General features: G+C 44.6%; 1 protein-coding gene across 1 annotated transcript in view; it reads right to left on the reverse strand.

The window, feature by feature from the left end:
* Positions 1-23,081, reverse strand: part of LOC118387543 (BMP/retinoic acid-inducible neural-specific protein 1) — a 168,761-nt gene that overhangs the window by 130,641 nt on the left and 15,039 nt on the right. The window contains exon 2 of the mRNA XM_035776005.2: positions 2,003-2,270. Coding sequence (XP_035631898.1) covers positions 2,003-2,220 — 218 coding nt within the window. The 5' untranslated portion in view covers positions 2,221-2,270. The remainder of the gene's footprint in view (positions 1-2,002; positions 2,271-23,081) is intronic.

The raw sequence follows: 23,081 nt of genomic DNA on the forward strand, positions 1-23,081 counted from the left end.
ACAGATGACTCAGACTGGTTTGTCTGACAGTGGCCCAGATGTCTGACAGATGTGATTGCAGATTTCCACAGTACATTTTTAATGAGAAGTGCACTAGATTCCGCTCCGTATTGATGCAAGATGCAATTGTCTTGTCACAAGTAAAACGATACCTTGCATTGACAACTGAATTTGATGCCTCCTACTGTTTTATAAAAAGAATAGACGAAAGGAGGTAGTCAAGCTAGTCGAGGTAGTCGAGCTAGCCTGCTTGCGCAACATTTGTCTTGCAATGCCAAAGACTCCGTTCCCCAGGCGAACACATAATGCCTATGCCGCCTCCGCTGGCTCTTTTATGAATCGAACAAACATCATAAGCAACACACGTCAGCAGCACGGGGCCCATGGATGGCTGTTCATCTGAGATTCCTGCGTATGTGTGCTATCCAGGCTGTCAAGCTACATATTATGCAAATGATCTGTTTACAAGTGACAATATAAAGACAGCAAAGCCTGTGGGGACCAGAGGCTGCTGCGGCAATCTATGAAACAAGGAGAGTAGAGAAGGAAGAGAGAGACCCTATTTAACTGTATCGCTAAATGAATGTTACATGTTGATGATGAGTCTCTCTTTCTGTGTCTCTGTCTTGGTCTCCTTATGTCTCTCACTCTTCCTCTCTCTCGCCTTTCTCTCTCCAGGATTCTGGACTGCAGAGTAGGAAAACCAAAGCACACTCGTCTGAAAGGGAAGGGAAGCTCCTAGGTATCTATTTTCTGTACCTTGTCAGGCAATTCTAAGGGTATTTACAATGCAAAGAGAGAGGGAAAATAAAAGGATGCTATTTGGAATCCAACTCTGGCAGATCATGTATTTAACAACACGTAACGTAGCAGGGAGGAAAGAATACGACATGAAAGCTGATGCCTGTCAAGAGAATGGCAACCATGTCCCATTAGAAAAATGCTAGCTAGAATCCTTGACAACTATACCATGCTTCTGGAATAGAAGACAGTATTTGTCAATATCATGTTGCCAATTATTCTTTCCCTTAAGACAAAAATATAACCAAACATGGAGAAGAGTAATTATAAAATGATTGGATCATACACTGACCTCCCTGCCTCTAGCCAGGCTTAATATTTAACTTGTCATTTTTGGGTCGTTATTATCAAACAAACCCAGTAGCCCTGAATAGATCACTACCTCATGACTACGAGAAATGTGCATAATTATAATCTGAGAACTTAAAAAGTGAACTGAAATATACAGCAAGTAATATCGATGCAGTACTTAGCTGTTTTGTTTCCTCCAGACTGCCAAGCCATGCAGCTTTTGTATCTTGTCTTAATATAGCCACTTTTTTATACACAGCCATTCAGTAGAGTCTGAGAGGCTAATCAGAGAGGATGGCTCTGGCTCCATCTCCCTCACATAACTATGTAATTGGGGAATGATTATCTGAGCCACAATGTGTTAGGAAAATAAGTGCAATGGCTGGTGATTGCATAACCTATTTATAACACACTTAAGCCCCTGCCTCTAAGCAGACACACAGCCTAACACACAGCACATCCACTCCATCCCCTTAACAAAGCTAGCCTGCTGATTGGGCCATAATACCATAACACAGACCACAGCCAAACAGTGAGATGAGTACTATTGGTGCCTTGTTTCTTGGTGGGACACACAATAGAACAGGATAAGAAAGCATGGTCTGTCTACCAATCTGTGAAAGTTAGAAATAGATTACGAAAACTTCCTTGAAAAAAAAAACAGTTATCCCATCAACTTTATCTTAGGACACTCCTTCCCCAACTATCCTGTGTGTGGTGGGGAAGTACACTAACTCTGTAAAAAGGGTCCACTTTCACACAAAACTTTTACACAGTACACTTTTGCAAGGTCCCTTCCAAAGAAACCAACAATCTGGACTCAAAATAGAAAAAACATTTAGTCAGAGAGTGTCTTTAAAACCTCTACAACATCAGCACCACCAAAACGCACAAATGAAAGTGAACTCACCTATAAATTTTATATCTGGTTGTAAATCCTTGGCGGAATCTTTCCACAAAGGAGAGGTAGCTCCGAGAGTGGTGGAAAGGTCCGCGGTCGGAGATGAGCCAATCAAACTGCTTGGTAACATGTTGCTCGGCGGCGGACGGGTCCTGGCGGGAAGACTGAACTGTTATATGGTCCCATATAAACAGGAAGCAGATGACCTCAATAAACCTCCAGTTCATGCTTTTCTTTCAGCCGCTCTCTGTTCATTCTCGCTCCATTCTGTGAAGACCTGTGGAAAGACAGATAGAGAGAAAGAGGGGGAAGAGAAAGAAGGGGAGATATTATTACATGATGAGTATAATTATTTTTAAATCCTGGGGTGTCAGCGAAGGTGAAACAGATTTAAAGTAATTAGTCTAATCGGCGTTGACGGAAAACTAGCAAGACATTGTCACTGAAAGGCTGTTTTCAATGTGATATGATTTGTGTATTAATTTCTGTTTTCCTTTTTTTTTCAATCTCAGGCCCCTCGTATCCTCCTCCCCGAATTGTCAGGCCCCAGATTGCAGCTCTCCATACTAACGAGGAATGTTGCCCTTTCAGCAGATGAAAATGAATTACATCCCTGGATGTGTGGCCTTCTCTTTCTCCAAACTAATTGGTGCCAGACAAGGTTAAGAGGCTGCTTTATGATATGATGTAGCATGGAGCAGGTTTACATGGGGAAGCACTGTCTGCCGTTCTCTTGGGTATAAATTACTAGGGAAAACTTTGCCTATTGACAAGTGATTTCCTGGATCGTTTAAACACCTGAGCAGTGCTGTATTCAATATGGCGAGATTGGTGTGATATCCTTAAATGATCATTCCCTTGAGATACATTCATTATCTGAAGATATATTGGTTAGATTCATCTGGAAAATTATGGCCCAAAGTGTATCAAAATGACTTTCTGTAGCTTTGAATGCTAACCTCTGTCCAATCAATACTGTAAAGCCACTGGATCAGAGGAATTAGACACATTGGCAATACATGGATGAGACCAGCCTGCAAGGTTCTCTGTAGGCAAACCTCATTAAAGCTAACAAAGATTTATAATGATATGGATTGGCACTGCTCTCGAGGTCAAATGACACTGGTTGTGAGAAGGTCTCAATAATCAAAATATCTCACTCAAAAAGTCTGTTTGACAGATCTCAGGTCAGAGTGGACAAGTCTGGGCTTGTTTTCAGCTCATACTCTGATGACCATACATAACTTGTTATATCTACCCAGTCTTAGACAACTGGCACACAAATTAAGAGACAGGGCTAGGGTTGCAAATGGAAGGTATATTACTGGAAACTATCAAAGTTTACCAGTAAACTACCAGAATGTTGGTAACATTCAAGGAATATATGGAATTTTATCAGATGACATCTAGTGGCCTTTTTGTGTACTTCAGATTATTACAGGTGTATGTATTTATCTATGGCCCTCTGTGTGACCTTATCACATAAAATATATTAATATATTTAAAATACAATAAGATGATTTTAAAATAAAACACAGAATGAAAAAGCTGCAAAACATTATCCTAAATTTAAACCATCAACTTAGTGAATACCATTGGTGAATGATATGAGAGTTTCAGCACAAAATATTCTATTTGTTACACACTTTTACTTATTTTACAATGTGTACACTGCTCAAATAAATAAAGGGAACACTAAAATAACACATCCTAGATCTAAATTAATTAAATACTTTTTTCTTTACATAGTTGAATGTGCTGACAACAAAATCACACAAAAATGATCAATGGAAATCAAATTTATCAACCCATGGAGGTCTGGATTTGGAGTCACACTCAAAATTAAAGTGGAAAACCACACTACAGGCTGATCCAACTTTGATGTAATGTCCTTAAAACAAGTCCAAATGAGGCTCAGTACTGTGTGTGGCCTCCACGTGCCTGTATGACCTCCCTACAACGCCTGGGCATGATCTTGATGAGGTGGCGGATGGTCTCCTCAGGGATCTCCTCCCAGACCTGGACTAAAGCATCAACTCCTGGACAGTCTGTGGTGCAATGTGGCGTTGGTGGATGGAGCGAGACATGATGTCCCAGATGTGCTCAATTGGATTCAGGTCTGGGGAACGGGCGGGCCAGTCCATTGCATCAATGCCTTCCTCTTGCAGTAACTACTGACACACTCCAGCCACATGAGGTGCATTAAGAGGAACCCAGGGCCAACCGCACCAGCATATGGTCTCACAAGGGGTCTGAGGATCTCATCTCGGTACCTAATGGCAGTCAGGCTACCTCTGGCGAGCACATGGAAGGCTGTGCGGCCCCCCAAAGAAATGCCACCCCACACCATGACTGACCCAACGCCAAACCGGTCATGCTGGAGGATGTTGCAGGCAGCAGAATGTTCTCCACGGCTTCTCCAGACTCTGTCACGTCTGTCACATGTGCTCAGTGTGAACCAGCTTTCATCTGTGAAGAGCACAGGGCGCCAGTGGCGAATTTGCCAATCTTGGTGTTCTCTGGCAAATGCCAAACGACCTGCACGGTGTTGGGCTGTAAGCACAACCCCCACCTGTGGACGTCGGGCCCTCATACCACCCTCATGGATTCTGTTTCTGACCGTTTGAGCAGACACATGCACATTTGTGGCCTGCTGGAGGTCATTTCGCAGGACTCTGGCAGTGCTCCTCCTGCTCCTCCTTGCACAAAGGCGGAGGTAGCGGTCCTGCTGCTGAGTTGTTGTCCTCCTACGGCCTCCTCCACGTCTCCTGATGTACTGGCCTGTCTCCTGGTAGCGCCTCCATGCTCTGGACACTACGCTGACAGACACAGCAAACCTTCTTGCCACAGCTCGCATTGATGTGCCATTCAGGATGAGCTGCACTACCTGAGCCACTTGTGTGGGGTGTAGACTCGGTCTCATGCTACCACTAGAGTGAAAGCACTGCCAGCATTCAAAAGTGACCAAAACATCAGCCAGGAAGCATAGGAACTGAGAAGTGGTCTGTGGTCACCACCTGCAGAACCACTCCTTTATTGGGGGTGTCTTGCTAATTGCCTATAATTTCCACCTGCTGCCTATTCCATTTGCACAACAGCATGTGAAATGTATTGTCAATCAGTGTTGCTTCCTAAGTGGACAGTTTGATTTCACAGAAGTGTGATTGACTTGGAGTTACATTGTGTTGTTTAAGTGTTTATTTTTTATTTTTCCTTTTTCCTTTTTCCTTTTCCTTTTTTTTCCTTTATTTTTTTGAGCAGTGTATTTGTTGTAAATGTTTTGGGGACACACTAGTGGCAGTTAAAAGAAAAAGACAATAATAATTGAAAATAATACCATTGTTGATAAGAAGCTTTTTCAGTAATTAGTCTATTTTCTTTAACCATTTGGTCTCTCCATGAGAAAATCTCCAAAATAAATATAAAAAAGGATTAATATGGTCTCCCGAGTGGCTTAGCGGTCTAAGGCACTGCATCGCAGTGCTAAAGGTATCACTACAGACCGGTATTGATTCCGGGCGATATCACAACCGACGTGAATATATGGATGAGCGATGGCCGAACGGCATAGGTAAGAGTACAGTATATACATATGAGATGACTAATGGATGATAGCGTGGTGAACAGGCAGTGGCTTGGGTGGTTGTTGTACTTGATGATCATTTTGGCCTTCCTGTGACATCGGGTGATGTAGGTGTCCTGGAGGGCAGGTAGTTTGCCCCCGGTGATGCGTCTTGCAGACCTCACTACCCTCTGGAGAAGCTAACGGTTATGGGCGGAGGAGCAGTTGCCATACGAGGCAGTGATACAGCCCAAAAGAAGGCTCTCGAATGTGCATCTGTAAAAGAGTGAATTTGGTGACAAGCCAATTTTCTTAAGCCTCCTGAGGTTGAAGAGGAGCTGTTGCACCTTCTTCACCACGCTGGCTGTGTGGGTGGACCATTTCAGTTTGTCCGTGATGTGTATGCCGAGGAACTTTCCACCTTCTCCACTACTGTCCCATCAATGTGGATAGGGGGGTGCTTTATATGGGATGTGGATAGGGGGGTGCAACCTCTGCTGTTTCCTGAAGTCCCCGATCATCTTCTTTGTTTTGTTGACGTTGAGTGGGAGGTTATTTTCCTGACACCACACTCCGAGGGCCCTCACCTCCTCCCTGTAGGCCGTCTCGTTGTTGTTGGTAATCAAGCCAACCATGGTAGGGTAAACAAGGAGTACAGGAGAGGACTGAGAACGCACCCTTGTGGGGCTCGGGGTGGAGATGTTGTTTCCTATGCTCACCACCTGGGGGAGGCCTGTCAAAAAGTCCAGGACCCAGTTGCACAGGACGGGATGAGACCTAGGGTCTCAAGCTTAATGACGAGTTTGGAGGGTGCTATGGTGTTAAATGCTGAGCTGTAATCGATGAACAGCCTTCTTACATAGGTATTCCTCTTGTCCAGATGGGTTAGGGCAGTGTGCAGTCTGATTGCGATTGCGTCGTCTGTGGACCTATTGGGGCGGTAAGCAAATGGGAGTGGGTCTAGGGTGTCAGGGAGGGTGGAGATGATGTGATCATTGACTAGTCTCTCAAAGCACTTCATGATGACAGAAGTGAGTGCTACTTCTAGTTTAGCTCAGTTACATTTGCTTTCTTGGGAACAGGAACAATGGTGGCCCTCTTGAAGCATGTGGGAACAGCAGACTGGGATAGGGTTGATTGAATAGGTCTGTAAACACACCAGCCAGCTGGTCTGCGCATGCTCTGGGGAGGGTTAACACGTTTAAATGTTTTACTCACATTGGCTGCGGTGAAGGAGAGCCCATAGGTTTTGGTAGTGGGCTATGTCAGTGTCACTGTATTGTCCTCAGAGCGAGCAAAGTAGTTGTTTAGTTTGTCTGGGAGCATGGCATCGGTGGTGGCTTTCGTAGGTTTTGGTAGTGGGCTGTGTCAGTGGCACTGTATGTGGCACTGTTTTGGTAGTGGGCTGTGTCAGTGGCACTGTATGTGGCACTGTATTGTCCTCAGAGCGAGCAAAGAAGTTGTTTAGTTTGTCTGGGAGCATGACATCGGTGGTGCTGGCTTTCTTTTTGTGATTGACTGTAGATCCTGCCACATACGTCACGTGTCTGAGCCGTTGAATTGCAACTCTACTTTGTCTCTATACTGATGCTTAGCTTCTTTGATTGCCTTGTGGAGGAAATAACTACACTCTTTGTATTCTGTCATGTTTTCCAGTCGCCTTGCCATGATTAAAAGCAGTGGTTCGCGCTTTCAGTTTTGTGCGATTGCTGCCATCAATCCACGGTTTCTGGTTGGGGAAGGTTTTAATAGTCACCGTGGGTACAACATTACCGATGCACGTGCTACTAACCTCGCTCACGAATCAGTGCATACATCAATGTTGTTGTCTGAGGCTATCCGGAACAAATACCAGTCCATGTGATCGAAGCAATCTTGAAAAGTATAATCAGATTGGTCGGACCAGCATTGAACAGATCTGAGCACGGGCGCTTCCTGTTTTAATATCTGTCTATAGGCTGGGAGCAACCAAATGGAGTCGTGGTCAGATTTGCCAAAAGGAGGGCGAGGGAGGGCTTTGTATGCGTCGCGGAAGTTAGAGTAGCAATGATCCAGCCTGGGTCGCGCATTCGATATGCTGATAAAATTTAGGGAGCCTTGTTTTCAGATAAGCCTTGTTAATATCCCCTGCGACAATAAATGCAGCGTGGTTTCCAGTTTACATAGAGTCCAAGAAAGTTATTTCAGGGCCGTTGAGGTGTCTGCTTGGGAGGGGATATACACGGCTGTAATTATAATCAAAGTGAATGCTCTTGTTAGATAATGCGGTCGGCATTTGATTGTAAGGAATTCTGGGTCAGGTGAACAAAAGGACTTGAGTTCCTGTATGTTGTTATGATCACACCACGACTCGTTAATCATAAGGCATACACCTCCACCCTTCTTTTTACCAGAGAGATGTTTGTTTCTGTCGGCGCGATGTGTGAAGAAACCGGGTGGCTGTACTGACTCTGATAATGTATCCCGAGTGAGCCATGTTTCCATGAAACAGAGGATGTTACAATCTCTGATGTCTCTCTGGAAGGCAACCCTTGCTCAAATTTTGTCTACCTTGTTGTCAAGAGCCTGGACATTGGCGAGTAGTATACTCGGGAGTGGTGCGCAATGTGCCTATCTACGGAGACTGACCAGAAGACCGCTCTGTCTGCCCCTTCTATGGCGCCATTGTTTTGGGTCGCCTACTGGGATCCGATCCATTGTCCTGGATGGTAGTCCAAACAGAGGATCCGCTTCGGGAAAGTCGTATTCCAAGTCGTAATGTTGGTAAGTTGACGTTGCTCTTATATCCAATAGTTTTTCTAGGCTGTATGTGAAAAGACTTAAGATTTCCTGGGGTAACATTGTAAGAAATAACACATAAAAAAAACAAAATACTGCATAGTTTCCTAGGAACGTGAAGCGAGGCGACCATCTCCGTCGGTGCCATCTGTTGTACAACTGACTTGGTATTCCGTTTCCCTTTCCCTTTCATGATTCCTATAATGAAAGTGTCTGCCCTGCCCCTGTGCCTGTGCCTGTGCCTTCGCTGTGGCATGCTGCTGTGATGGGCGAGCCACTCTCCTCTTCCCCGACTCGCCCTGCCCCTGTGCCTTTGCCTTCGCTGTGGCATGCTGCTGTGATGGGCGAGCCACTCTCCTCTGCCCTGACTCGCTCAAGAGAAAAATGCTTTCTGATCATACATTTCAAAATGCAATTGCGGGAAAAACACAGCTTTGGAACCATTGTCCCTGTCGAAGAAAGTGGGGGTCTCAGCTTTCTGTAGGTGTATTTTCTGTAGGTGTATTTTAATTTCTCCTCTCAATATTTACAACCAAGATACTATATGATATGGCTTTGACATATGGCGGTGTGATGTGATGTGGGCTGGTGTAGATAAAATGCCAAGGCCGAATATCTGTCCCAGACTGCCCCTGCCGATAATAATTCCAGACAGAATTTAAACCATTTCTGACAGAGCATTATTAAAATGATACATTTAGTTATTGTACAATGTCACCACACATTATTATCCCACTTGCCAGTGGAGTCATGTCTTTAGTTACTGATAAGAAAACCATTTTCATCTATAATTGCATTTAAGAATTTAGGCCCCTGGCTGTAGAGCACCAACAGTATGCTATCAAATTAGTGCTACTGTATGCAGAAATTCTTCCCCTTTCACATTTTATTAGACAATAACAAGTCGTAAAAGAGCAGACAACATTTAATGGGTCTAATATTTTACTGTGAAATGGGGGGAAGAATTGTTTGCTTACAAAAGTTACTGTACAGTAATGTCAGCTATATGTACAGTATGTACTGGCAGATGTGTATTTGGTTTTCCTTTTACAGTATACCATCAAATCAATGATTATATCTGCCAAAGCATTCACCTGTGATGATTCTGTAGGATTTGTGGATCAGTTCAGTCTCTGACACATCCAAATTCCAGTTTTGTCTATCTGCATCCATATAAGCTAGGCTATATACCCATGACTACCAGAGTACCCATGCTCATTCGGTTTACTCTATGCTATGTTCCCCATTGTGATGTTGCATACAATAGCATTCGGTCAAAATAAATCAATAACAACACTGACTACAGCCACTGAGTGTTTTCTGCTATGGTTGCAGAACTGATACTGGAACAAACGGGTGGCGGTGACTTAGGTTGTTTTGCCACTAACCTGAAATGCTATGGCAATGACAAATCCAAGGCAGGTAATTTAATGAGGCCTGCTTTAAGCTAATTAGTTTAGACTAATTTGAGTGTTGGCTGTCAGAACGTAACAATACATCATATAATTGAGAGGGGAGATAGGAAGGAGGGGATTCATAAATGATTTTGCCCCGCGTGCTGGGAAACAGAATGCATCACGTCCAACTTTGTGTGTTTAGAGTGTGTGTGCAATGTGTCGTGTGTTTGTGCCTGTGTGTGTGTACGTGTGTGTATGTGTGTGTTGGGGATTAACATGTGTGAGGCTGGCCCAGTATATGAGAGTCTGCGTGCATGCACATGTGTCACCATAATACTAACAAATAGCCACTTACCAAATTAATGTTGTATTATTAAAAACGTTAATGGAGAACAAACCAAAGGGTACTCTAAAGTGCTCTCTCCAATATGGATGAGAATGTGGTTGGCAAACTAGGGCTTTTTATACCACAGCATTGTTGAATACTTGTCCCTGAGGCATTCGAGAATGGTCATTAAAACAGATAACGGGACAGTTGGAAAAGATATCGGGACACCTTGCAATCATAACGCAAATAAGAACCTACAGATGCAGACCATATTTGCTACAAAGTTACATAAGGCTAAACCAACGAACACACAAACCGAAATTGGATACATTGTGAACGCAGGTCCAACAAGGAAAAAACGTAGCTAGCTAGCTAGCATTGATTTGTTTTTGCAGAGACATTTCTTGGAGCATCTGATGACCTAACGTGGAGAGTGATGAACATGAATTTCTCTGGTCCCAACTGTTACAGTCATGACGTGAGTGGCGCTAAGCTGTCAAATCCTCACATATATCCTACACTGAACAAAAATATAAACATGCAACATGCAACAGTTCATATAAGGAAATCAGTCAATTTAAATAAATAAATTAGGCTCTATCCTATGGATTTCACATGACTGGGCAGGGCTGCTGCCATGGGTGGTCCTTGGAGGGCATAGGCCAACCCACCCAAGCTGGGCCCACCCTACACATGATCTGTGGTTGTGAGGCCAGTTGGACGTACTACCAAATTCTCTAAAACAACGACATAGGCAGCTTATGGTAGAGAAATGAACATTCAATTCTCTATCAACAGCTCTGGTGGACCTACCTGCAGTCAGCATGCCAATTGCATTCTCCCTCAAAACTTGAGACATCTGTGGCATTGTGTTGTGTGACAAAACTGCACATTTTAGAGTGAACTTTTCTTGTCCCCAGCACACGGTTCACCTGTGTAATGATCATGCTGTTTAATTAGCTTTTTGATTTGCCACACCTGTCAGGTGGATGGATTATCTTGGTAAAGGATAAATGCTCACTAAAAGGGATGCGTTTTTATGTTTGTTCAGTGTAGTTTGACCAGCTGTATTCAGCAACTGATATTTTTGAATGGTTGTCATAATGGCAGGTTTACTAGCAACAAAATATTTAGCTAGCTTCAAGCCTAGTGTTTGAAATGCAATGTGCTCTCCTTGAAATGAACAGTGTTGAGTGTCCTGGCGAGAAGGCAAACTTTTCTAGCTATGCCAGGCAAAACCGGCCATTATCAGCTTATTGTTATGGATGTGTCCAAATGAATGTCAATAGAAAACATATACTTTGCTGTTTTTCTGTCTGCTGAGGTCGTGACTGTGTTAGCCGAAGCTAGCTGGCTAGCTAGCAAGCAAGGGATAAGAACATTGCCAGCGAACATAAAAAACGAACGACTGGGGCACGTCCATAAATATCAAACCAATCGAACAAACGACTGGGTTTTCAACCAAAATATGAGAAAGTATGAATTTGCTTATATAAATTCAAATATCAACAAATCATTTTTCTTTCTATCATTAAATGTGTGCTTCTAGTATTGTTTTCTCTGGCAACTGTGGTATAAGTGGGATAAACAGCATAAACAAACGCAACAGAATACACTTTGCTGTTATTCTGGCTGCAGATGTCGTGACTGTGTAGCCGTAGCTAGATGGCGAGCTAGCAGCAAGCAAGGGATAAGGACATTGCCATTGAGCATGGCAACAGAACATAAAGGATGAATGGGGGTCACGTCCATAAATATTGAACAAATTAAACAAGCGATTGGGTCACGTCTCCAGCAACCAAAAAGTAAGAAAGTATGAATTTGCTTATAAAAATGTGAATATCAATGAATTATTTGTATTTCTACAGGTAAATGTGTGCTTTCATATTGTTTTCTTTGGCAACTGTGGTATAACCGGGATAAACTCTCCCCTTCTGTACATTACCTTAGGAAAATGAACTACGCAAATGGAGGAGGAAGACCGTCCATTATTTCCAAGATAATGTACAGAATATCGCCGTTTATCCCTTACATATACCACAGCATTTTTTTAATGCTTGTTTCTGATTGTCTAGAATGGGCATTACATTTGAGTTGTCTGTCACCGTCTGACCACTGGTTATTTTTTTAAGGAAACTAAATATGCTTCTCTGCATCTTTGCCAAAATCTGGATAGAGGATTGAAAAAAATATGTATTTTATTCAGTATATTTAGTTATTGCTTCCTTTTCAGTCTACCAACTCTGCCAGAAGGCATGCTAGCTAAGACAGTTAAACAAGCTAGCTACTCTAACTTGATAGGCTGAAATGGCTTCTTGGTAGCTAGTTATGAGGTTGGAAGATTGGGAACCCATCTGGGCTAGCTAACTTCATAAAATTGCTTGGTGGCTAGTAATATTTAAACCTTGAGTCAATTTCCAGGTCCATGCAGAAATCTAATTAGCACAAGAAAAACATTCCCATAAAAATCAGTATGTTTCAGCTATAGATATCTGTTTTTTGCATAGGCTGCATCTCAGTCCACCGCATCCGCCGATGTTGGCCTTCTGCATCTGTGGTGAAAGGTGGCAGAGCTAGAGAGGTGTTTGTCAGACCATGAGACATCCAGAAAATCGGTCTTCTCATAAAAACGTCTGTAGCGTCCGAACGGTTTGGCCTGCAAACTATTATGACACCTTTATGGATAGCCTCACAGATAGCCCAGTACCAGTTTTTAAAAAATGAATGGAAGTATATATGGTAGCAGTAAGGCCAAATTCAATGTTTCATCATGTATTATAAATATATTTTTATACCTAATATTTCAAAATCAAATATCTAAATGATCGTTGGTATGACCATCTTAAAGAAATTCCATATGTTAGTGTAGTAGAACACCCCCCTCCCAATCAGCCCAGGAAAATGTAAATATTATTGAAATGTATTCTCACTCAGCTTTGCCTCACAGGTAATACAACAACTGATATATTACAGGTCTGATCATATCCACCCTTACTGTACCTCAAATTCTGAAATATATTTTTAAATGGTACGAACAACAATGCATTGGAACATAAGCCAACATGCGGTGATAATGTAAATCAAAATCAAATCAAATTTTATTGGTCACATACACATGTTTAGCAGATGTTAATAATGCAAGTATAGCAAAATGCTTGTGCTTCTAGATCCGACAATGCAGTAATATCTAACAGGTAATCTAACCTAAGAATTTCACAACAACTACCTTATACACACAAGTGTAAAGGAATGAATAAGGATATGTACATAAAAATATATGAATGAGCGATGGCTGAACGGCATAGGTAAGATGCAGTAGATGGTATAGAGTACAGTATATACATATAAAATGAGTAATGTAGGGTATGTAAACATTATATAAAGTGGCATTGTTTAAAGTGGCTACTGATACATCTATTACATCAATTTTTTCATTATTAAAGTGGCTAGAGGTGAGTCAGTATGTTGGCAGCTGCCACTCAATGTTAGTGATGGCTGTTTAACAGTCTGATGGCCTTGAGAAAGAAGTTGTTTTCAGTCTCTCCGTCCCCGCTTTAATGCACCTGCACTGACCTCGCCTTCTGGATGATAACGTGGTGAACAGGAAGTGGCTCGGGTGGTTGTGGTACTTGACAATCTTTTTGGGCTTCCTGTGACATCGGGTGGTGTAGGTGTCCTGGAGGGCAGGTAGTTTGCCCCCGGTGATGTGTTGTGCAGACCTCACTACCCTCTGGAGAGCCTTACGTTTGTGGGCGGAGCAGTTGAAGTACCAGGTGGTGATACAGCCCAACAGGATGCTCTCGATTGTGCATCTGTAAAAGTATGTGAGTGTTTTTGGTGACAAGCCAAATTTCTTCAGCCTCCTGAGGTTGAAGAGGCGCTGCTGCGCCTTCTTCACCACGCTCTATGTGTGGGTGGACCATTTCAGTTTGTCCGTGATGTGTACGCCGAGGAACTTAAAACTTAAAACTTTCCACCCTCTCAACTACTGTCCCGTCAATGTGGATAGGGGGCTGCTCCCTCTGCTGTTTCCTGAAGTCCATCATCCCCTTTGTTTTTTTGACATTGAGTGTGAGGTTATTTTACTGACACCACACTCCGACGGCCCTCACCTCCTCTCGTTGTTGTTGGTAATCAACCCTACCACTGTAGTGTCAACTGCAAACTTGATGATTGAGTTGGAGGCGTGCATGGCCATGCAGTCATGGGTGAACAGGGAGTACAGGAGAGGGATGAGAACTCCCCCTTGTGGGGCCCCAGAGTTGAGGATCAGTGGGGTGGAGATGTTGTTATCTACCCTCACCACCTGGGGGCAGCCCGTCAGGAAGTCCAGGACCCAGTTGCAGAGGGCGGGGTAGAGACCCAGGGTCTCGAGCTTAATGATGAGTTTGGAGGGTACTATGGTATTTATACTGAGCTGTAGTCGATGAAGAGCATTCTTACATAGGTTGTCCTCTTGTCCATATGGGTTAGGGCAGTGTGCAGTGGGATTGCGATTGCGTCGTCTGTGGACCTATTGGGCCGGCAGCTTTGCGAGGGTTAACACGTTTAAATGTTTTACTCACGTTGGCTGCAGTGAAGGAGAGCCCGCAGGTTTTGGTAGCAGGCCATGTCAGTGGCACTGTGTTGTCCTCAAAGTGAGCAAAGAAGTTGTTGAGTTTGTCCGGGAGCAAGACATTGTGGTACATGACGGGGCTGGTTTTACTTTTGTAGTCTGTGATTGACTGTAGACCCTGCCACATACTTCTTGTGTCTGAGCCATTGAATTGTGACTCTACTTTGTCTCTATACTGACGCGTAGCTTGTTTGACTGCCTTGCTGAGGGAATAGCTACACTGTTTGTATTTGGTCATGTTTCCGGGCACCTTGCCCTGATTAAAAGCCGTGCTTCGCACTTTCAGTTTTGCGCGAATGCTGCCATCAATCCACGGTTTCTGGTTGGGGAATGTTTTAATAGACGCTGTGGGTACAACATCACTGATGCACTTGCTAATAAACTCGCTCACCGAATCAGCGTATTCATCAATGTTGTTGTCCGATGCTATATGGAACATATCCCAGTCCACGTGATCGAAGCAATCTTGAAGCGTGGAATCCAATTGGTCGGACCAGCGTTGAACAGACCTGAGCACTGGCGCTTCCTGTTTTAGTTTTTGTCTATAGGCTGGGAGCAACAAAATGGAGTCGTGGTCAGATTTTCCGAAAGGAGGGTGGGCGAGGGCTTTATATGCATCGAGGAAGTTAGAATAACAATGATCCAGGGTTTGCCAGCCCGGGTTGCGCATTCGATATGCTGATAAAATTTAAGGAGCCTTGTTTTCAGATTAGTCTTGTCAATATCCACAGCTACAATAAATGCAGCCTCAGGATATGTGGTTTCCAGTGTACATACAGCCAAATGAAGTTCTTTCTGGGCCGTCGATGTGTCTGATTGGGGCGGGATATACACGGCTGTGATTATGATCGAAGAGAATTCTCTTGTTAGATAATGCGGTCGGCATTTGATTGTAAGGAATTCTAGGTCAGGTGAACAAAAGGACTTGAATTCCTGTATGTTGTTATGACAGTTCTGGGCGACTTTAACCTCCCCACGTCTACCTTTGACTCATTCCTCTCTGCCTCCTTCTTTCCACTCCTCTCCTCTTTTGACCTCACCATCTCACCTTCCCCCCCTACTCACAAGGCAGGCAATACGCTTGACCTCATCTTTACTAGATGCTGTTCTTCCACTAACCTCATTGCAACTCCCCTCCAAGTCTCCGACCACTACCTTGTATCCTTTTCCCTCTCGCTCTCATCCAACACTTCCCACACTGCCCCTACTCGGATGGTATCGCACCGTCCCAACCTTCGCTCTCTCTCCCCCGCTACTCTCTCCTCTTCCATCCTATCATCTCTTCCCTCTGCTCAAACTTTCTCCAACCTATCTCCTGATTCTGCCTCCTCAACCCTCCTCTCCTCCCTTACTGCATCCTTTGACTCTCTATGTCCCCTATCCTCCAGGCCAGCTCGGTCCTCCCCTCCCGCTCCGTGGCTCGACGACTCATTGCGAGCTCACAGAACAGGGCTCCGGGCAGCCGAGTGGAAATGGAGGAAAACTCGCCTCCCTGCGGACCTGGCATCCTTTCACTCCCTCCTCTCTACATTTTCCTCCTCTGTCTCTGCTGCTAAAGCCACTTTCTACCATTCTAAATTCCAAGCATCTGCCTCTAACCCTAGGAAGCTCTTTGCCACCTTCTCCTCCCTCCTGAATCCCCCCCCCTCCTCCCTCTCTGCAGATGACTTCGTCAACCATTTTGAAAAGAAGGTCGACGACATCCGATCCTCGTTTGCTAAGTCAAACGACACCGCTGGTTCTGCTCACACTGCCCTACCCTATGCTCTGACCTCTTTCTCCCCTCTCTCTCCAGATGAAATCTCGCGTCTTGTGACGGCCGGCCGCCCAACAACCTGCCCGCTTGACCCTATCCCCTCCTCTCTTCTCCAGACCATTTCCGGAGACCTTCTCCCTTACCTCACCTCGCTCATCAACTCATCCCTGACCGCTGGCTACGTCCCTCCCGTCTTCAAGAGAGCGAGAGTTGCACCCCTTCTGAAAAAACCTACACTCGATCCCTCCGATGTCAACAACTACAGACCAGTATCCCTTCTCTCTTTTCTCTCCAAAACTCTTGAGCGTGCCGTCCTTGGCCAGCTCTACCGCTATCTCTCTCAGAATGACCTTCTTGATCCTAATCAGTCAGGTTTCAAGACTAGTCATTCAACTGAGACTGCTCTTCTCTGTATCACGGAGGCGCTCCGCACTGCTAAAGCTAACTCTCTCTCCTCTGCTCTCATCCTTCTAGACCTATCGGCTGCCTTCGATACTGTGAACCATCAGATCCTCCTCTCCACCCTCTCCGAGTTGGGCATCTCCGGCGCGGCCCACGCTTGGATTGCGTCCTACCTGACAGGTCGCTCCTACCAGGTGGCGTGGCGAGAATCTGTCTCCTCACCACGCGCTCTCACCACTGGTGTCCCCCAGGGCTCTGTTCTAGGCCCTCTCTTATTCTCGCTATACACCAAGTCACTTGGCTCTGTCATAACCTCACATGGTCTCTCCTATCATTGCTATGCAGACGACACACAATTAATCTTCTCCTTTCCCCCTTCTGATGACCAGGTGGCGAATCGCATCTCTGCATGTCTGGCAGACATATCAGTCTGGATGACGGATCACCACCTCAAGCTGAACCTCAGCAAGACGGAGCTCCTCTTCCTCCCGGGGAAGGACTGCCCGTTCCATGATCTCGCCATCACGGTTGACAACTCCATTGTGTCCTCCTCCCAGAGCGCTAAGAACCTTGGCGTGATCCTGGACAACACCCTGACGTTCTCAACTAACATCAAGGCGGTGTCCCGTTCCTGTAGGTTCATGCTCTACAACATCCGCAGAGTACGACCCTGCCTCACACAGGAAGCGGCGCAGGTCCTAATCCAGGCACTTGTCATCTCCCGTCTTGATTACTGCAACTCGCTGTTGGCTGGGCTCCCTGCCTGTGCCATTAAACCCTACAACTCATCCAGAACGCCGCAGCCCGTCTGGTGTTCAACCTTCCCAAGTTCTCTCACGTCACCCCGCTCCTCCGCTCTCTCCACTGGCTTCCAGTTGAAGCTCGCATCCGCTACAAGACCATGGTGCTTGCCTACGGAGCTGTGAGGGGAACGGCACCTCAGTACCTCCAGGCTCTGATCAGGCCCTACACCCAAACAAGGGCACTGCGTTCATCCACCTCTGGCCTGCTCGCCTCCCTACCACTGAGGAAGTACAGTTCCCGCTCAGCCCAGTCAAAACTGTTCGCTGCTCTGGCCCCCAATGGTGGAACAAACTCCCTCACGACGCCAGGACAGCGGAGTCAATCACCACCTTCCGGAGACACCTGAAACCCCACCTCTTCAAGGAATACCTAGGATAGGGTAAGTAAGGGTAAGTAATCCTTCTCACCCCCCTTCTCCCCCAAAAAAAAGATTTAGATGCAAGTGGCTGTTCCACTGGATGTCATAAGGTGTATGCACCAATTTGTAAGTCGCTCTGGATAAGAGCGTCTGCTAAATGACTTAAATGTAATGTAAATGTAATGATCACACCACGTCTCTTTAATCATAACACATTCGCCTGATGGGATCCGATCCATTGTCCTGGGTGGTGGACCAAGCAGAGGAACCGCTTCTGGAAAGTAGTATTCCAAGTCGTATTGTTGGTAAGTTGATGTTGCTCTTATATCCAATAGTTCTTCCCGACTGTATGTAATAAAACCTCATATTTCCTGGGGTAACAATGTAAGAAATAACACATAAAAAAACAAAATACTGCATAGTTTTCTAGGAACACGAAGCGAGGCGGCCATCTCTGTCGGCACTGGATTTTATTTAATTTTTTGTATTTTTTTTTGTTTTGGGCCTATAGCTTCTCCACAAACCTCCTTGCTACACTACAGTACTGTTTTTAATAGGTTAATGTTGCACAGACTTATGTTTTTCAAGTAATGTTTTAAAAAAAAAAGCTGAGCAGTAGATCTCATCTTCCATTTTGACACAGAAAGTGATCTTGACTCAGAAAAGGTTGGCGACGACTGCTGTAGAGGGTTTAATCAGGACACATCTGAGGGGGGCACGTGCCACTGTGCCCCCTATGGACATGATGCCTCTGACTGTAATGAACAGTGTCCTGTCGAGAGACATGTTCTATACCAGGCGAAATTGAGCATCATCAGCTCATTGTTATGAATGTATCCAAATCACTAGAAAACAGCTTAAACAAATGCAATTGCAGCTACTTTGCTGTTATTTTGTCTGCAATGTTTGACACGACTGTGTTACCAGTAGTTGGCTAGCTACTGTAGCAAGCAAAGGGATAAGAACGTTGCCAGCCAGCAATGAACGACTGGGTCTTGTCCATATACTGTATATAGAACAAAAAGAATAAACAACTGGGTGGGAGAATGAAAAAGTATGAATTTACTTAGAAATATAAAAATATCAATGCAAATATGTAACTTCTACAGGTAAATGTGTGCTTTAGTATTGTTTTATTTATCAACTGTGGTAAAAGCGGAATAAACACCTCTGTTCTGTACATTTCCTTGCAACTATTTCAAAGATATTGTACAGAACATCTGCGTTTATCCCTTACTTACTGTATATTGGATATTAGGTTTTTTAATTATGCCATTATCATTTCTAATTCTGACAGAACCAAACAATTATTATACTGGTATTACAGACAGCATGATGTAATGTACTGTATATGACCCCCAAAATAGGGCAAAGCATACACGAACACACTATTCATCGTGTCCACCAAGCCTTTGTCAGTTGGATACAGTATTTCTCTCTTTCCCTCCCTCAGACAGACAAAAGTGAGACAGCAGGACAGATGAAGGCAACAGGATTTGAACAGGCCCTGTAAGTGTCAGCCAAATCACCCCTGTTTGTTTCTGCCTACTGAGATCAAAGGCTGCACAGATGCCATGACAAAGCAGCCAGAGACCCTGGCACAGCCACCAAGTCATCGCCACACAGACCCCCGGCATTAACATACAGGGATGAACACACAAACAGACACGCATGCATGAACACACAAAAACACACACACACACAGATGCACTCACTCTGTCACTCACAACTACACCTAACTCCTTTCAGTCACACGTATAGCACTTTACAATCCCTTACAATTGTGATTTTAACCACCCCTAATAGACTAGATGCTGACCCTAGCCACCCCTAGCGACAGACTCATCAGGCCAGTCACATGCACGCTTTTGCTATTTTACACTGAATGAGACTGGTACAGTTCTGATTGCTGGCCCAGGGGTATTGAGACACCATTCAGACCAGCAGCACTCTTTTGCTCTCTGAGTGCACACCACTCTAACTGCCATGCTGGTATCCAAACATACAGTACTCTACGGCCTCTGAAATTGCTCAGATCTGGGTTGTCTGGCAGGCAGGATTTGTGTGGATAATTCCTTCCCTTACCAGTTTGTTTCTCCCATATCTCTTGTTATTGTGGCCCGGAGCTTCCTCATACCACCTGGGGTATATAGCATCACTGTCTGTCTGAGCTGCAGTACACTAACCCCTGTGGAGGATTCATCTACATCCAAATGGACTAACGATGATAGGAAATTGTACCAGACGAGCTTCAGCCCGCATTGCAAAACCCACCCCACAAAAATTGGGGTGAGATCACATCATATCTCTGAAACCAAGGGGAGGATTTGCACCATAATTATCCATCTTTACAGACTAGACCGCTTGTAATTTGAGAATAAAGAGTGTACGGCACAGTAGCTTGATTTCATGACAGGCAAGCTAGGCAGTTTTATTTGCATGCAGGCAACGTTCTTATGGACAGACACCTCCCGGAGGCGATTCAACATCAGATGTTTTATCCCTCTCTCTCTTTCTCCATCCATCCGCGGTCTGGTTGTCTCCTGTTGTGTAAGAAGAACCACACTGTTTGCAAATCTCCCTCGATTTTCACACGGTGGCCTCAGGGTGTCTGGAATATGTATTTTGAATGTTGATGTGATGTGTTTACTGAGGCAGAGCGAAGGAAAGTGAGAGAGGGAGGGAGAGAGAGGTAGAGGGAGAGGTCACGTGAGTCCCTGAATAACCGGATAAAGAGAGGAGGTAGTCTGCCTCAGCAAATAACTGAGAAACAATAAAGGAGCGTTGTTTGTACGAGCCCCCTTTAAACGGTCATATTCACACAGCAACTCCCGCATCCACTCGCCCCTGCTGGCTCATTGAGGAAATCATTCTCCATGCGTGTCTCGTAGCCTCCAACCACCCACTGATCGATGCCTTCCTCAATCTCTTTGTTCCACAAAGTTCACAGAAACTGGAGGCTTGTCCAGCATTTGTATTCTGGATCCCAGGGAGGTAGGGAGAACAGGGGAGAATTAAGCCTGCTGCTTTGTGGCCGCTTATCTAACAGACATGGGGCAGGGTGGACCAGTCTCTAGGGGGGTTCAAGTATATTCAATCCATCCTGTGCTTTATCCAGACATAGGTTATGACATCAGTTCAAGGCAGCCTTGATGCTAAGCTCCCTGTTGCCAGATCTATTTTTGACAGGCACAGATGTGGTCTGCTCTGCACTGCTGTCAGGCGTCCTGTTTTAGAATGTATTTGGTCAAAGTGGTTTGAGGTAACACAAGCAGTAATGTCAGAAGTAACATAAGCTATGGATGGATGTCATTCCAACATGGCAGGTTTGACTCCTCTGGGAATATGTTACCTTATGTATTAATGCATTCGAGGGGGACAGAGGGTTGGAATGGAGTGATGGTGGAGAGTGATGGAGAGGAAGGGAGAAAAAGAGGGGGAGGGTTTTGCCAACACAGGGAGATTTCAGAATAATGAGAATTATTATAACCCAGCCTGCAGCGATGTCTGGACAGGCGTGGTAATGGCCTGCCACTTGCAATTGCAGGGAAGTAACAGAAATGGGCCGAACAGGCTCACTCCATTGGATTTGTCCCTTCCTCACTTCCCTCCTTTTGTTGCTTTATTTAGGACTGCAGTGGCACTCTGACCTGCAGAAGGCATGGCTCAGCAGGCCCCCCCCTCAATAATTAAATGCCTGGGTCGTTTGCAACCAATCAACTCATTCCCGGCATCAATGGCCGATTTTAAAAACAAACTAATTCACTAATGGTCTGAGTTATTGTTCCAATTTACCTGGCTGCTGAACTATTGTCTTCCAGTCTATTCCAGGAGGGGATGATTCAATGGGGGCCGACGAGAGGGCGGAGGGCAGACGGGGCAGTGGACGGGGATGCCGGGCGGGTGGGTTTTATGCATCCTTCTAAAGCTAAACTGACTCTGTAAAGCCAAGTAATTAGCAAGGTCTGAAGCATGTGGAAGGAAGACCAACAGCTTGGCTGGTCAAGGTGTCGCAGTATATGATCCAGATAAATTAGCTACAGTGGCTACCCTAACCGGGAATTAAATTAAACAAAATATAATTCACTATTATTGTAGAAAATTATAAGGCAACGGTTTTAATTATTTTTCATTAGATTTCATGACTACAGTCACTCTATCCAACTTGACTATTCCATTTTCTCCATGAATGGGAGGTCTAGCTGAATCAATTATTCCACAGTTTGATAAACTGTCACACATGTATGGATTTCAATATTTTCTGTGATTGTCTTTCTCTCTTATCAAAAAAAAAAAAAAAATTTTAAAAGGACAAAAAGGACAAAAATAACACCCGGCATCCTAAAGAAGCAAGGGCACCATAGTAGATAGGCTAATCATTCATGTCCTGTCTCTGTCAGCAAAACACAGACTACAGTAAGCTACAGTACTTTCAATTTCACATTAGCTGTTGTTCGTCCCTCACTGCCGTGAAGTAGTGACTGAATTGGGGAGAACAAATTCTCATTCCGTGAGGAGAAGTCCATGATGCTAGCTGTCGAACAAAATTACCTTGCTAGTGCAAGCATAGCAGAATCATTCTGATTTCTCGGTCGGCGCTAGACACTTCTACCACGTCTCTGAAAAGCTAGCAAAGGCAGGCTATGGAATTTCGCATCTGTCACTAAATCTACCACCGCAGGTGTGTGTGTTATAGATGAAGATTAATCATTTGTCAAACTGCAAATTGGCTTTCAAGCGCTCTAGCTAATTTGCTCTGTGGTCTGCTGATGAGAATTCTCTTCCGCTGCTTTCCCCTCGTTCAAATTGTATGTCCCCACTTGTTAGACATTTTTTCCGCTACACCTATCATTTAAAAGTAGAAAAAAAAGAAGACGAGTGCTGCTTCAACCACCCTAATAGGTATTTCATGCAGCTAGCCTGTTGTAATGCTCCAGTGAAATGATATAAGATGAAAGGTGGAAGCACTGAAGCCCCACTTTCATTCCCTGAGCTGGTCACACTCCATGTGTACCCAGAGGACCCCTGACATGAATCAGACCCCGAACTGGGCTGCGGAGAAAATGTAAATGACATTACTCCCCACTT

Source organism: Oncorhynchus keta, chromosome 9 (assembly GCF_023373465.1).
Source record: "Oncorhynchus keta strain PuntledgeMale-10-30-2019 chromosome 9, Oket_V2, whole genome shotgun sequence".
Classification (NCBI taxonomy): Eukaryota; Metazoa; Chordata; class Actinopteri; order Salmoniformes; family Salmonidae; genus Oncorhynchus; species Oncorhynchus keta.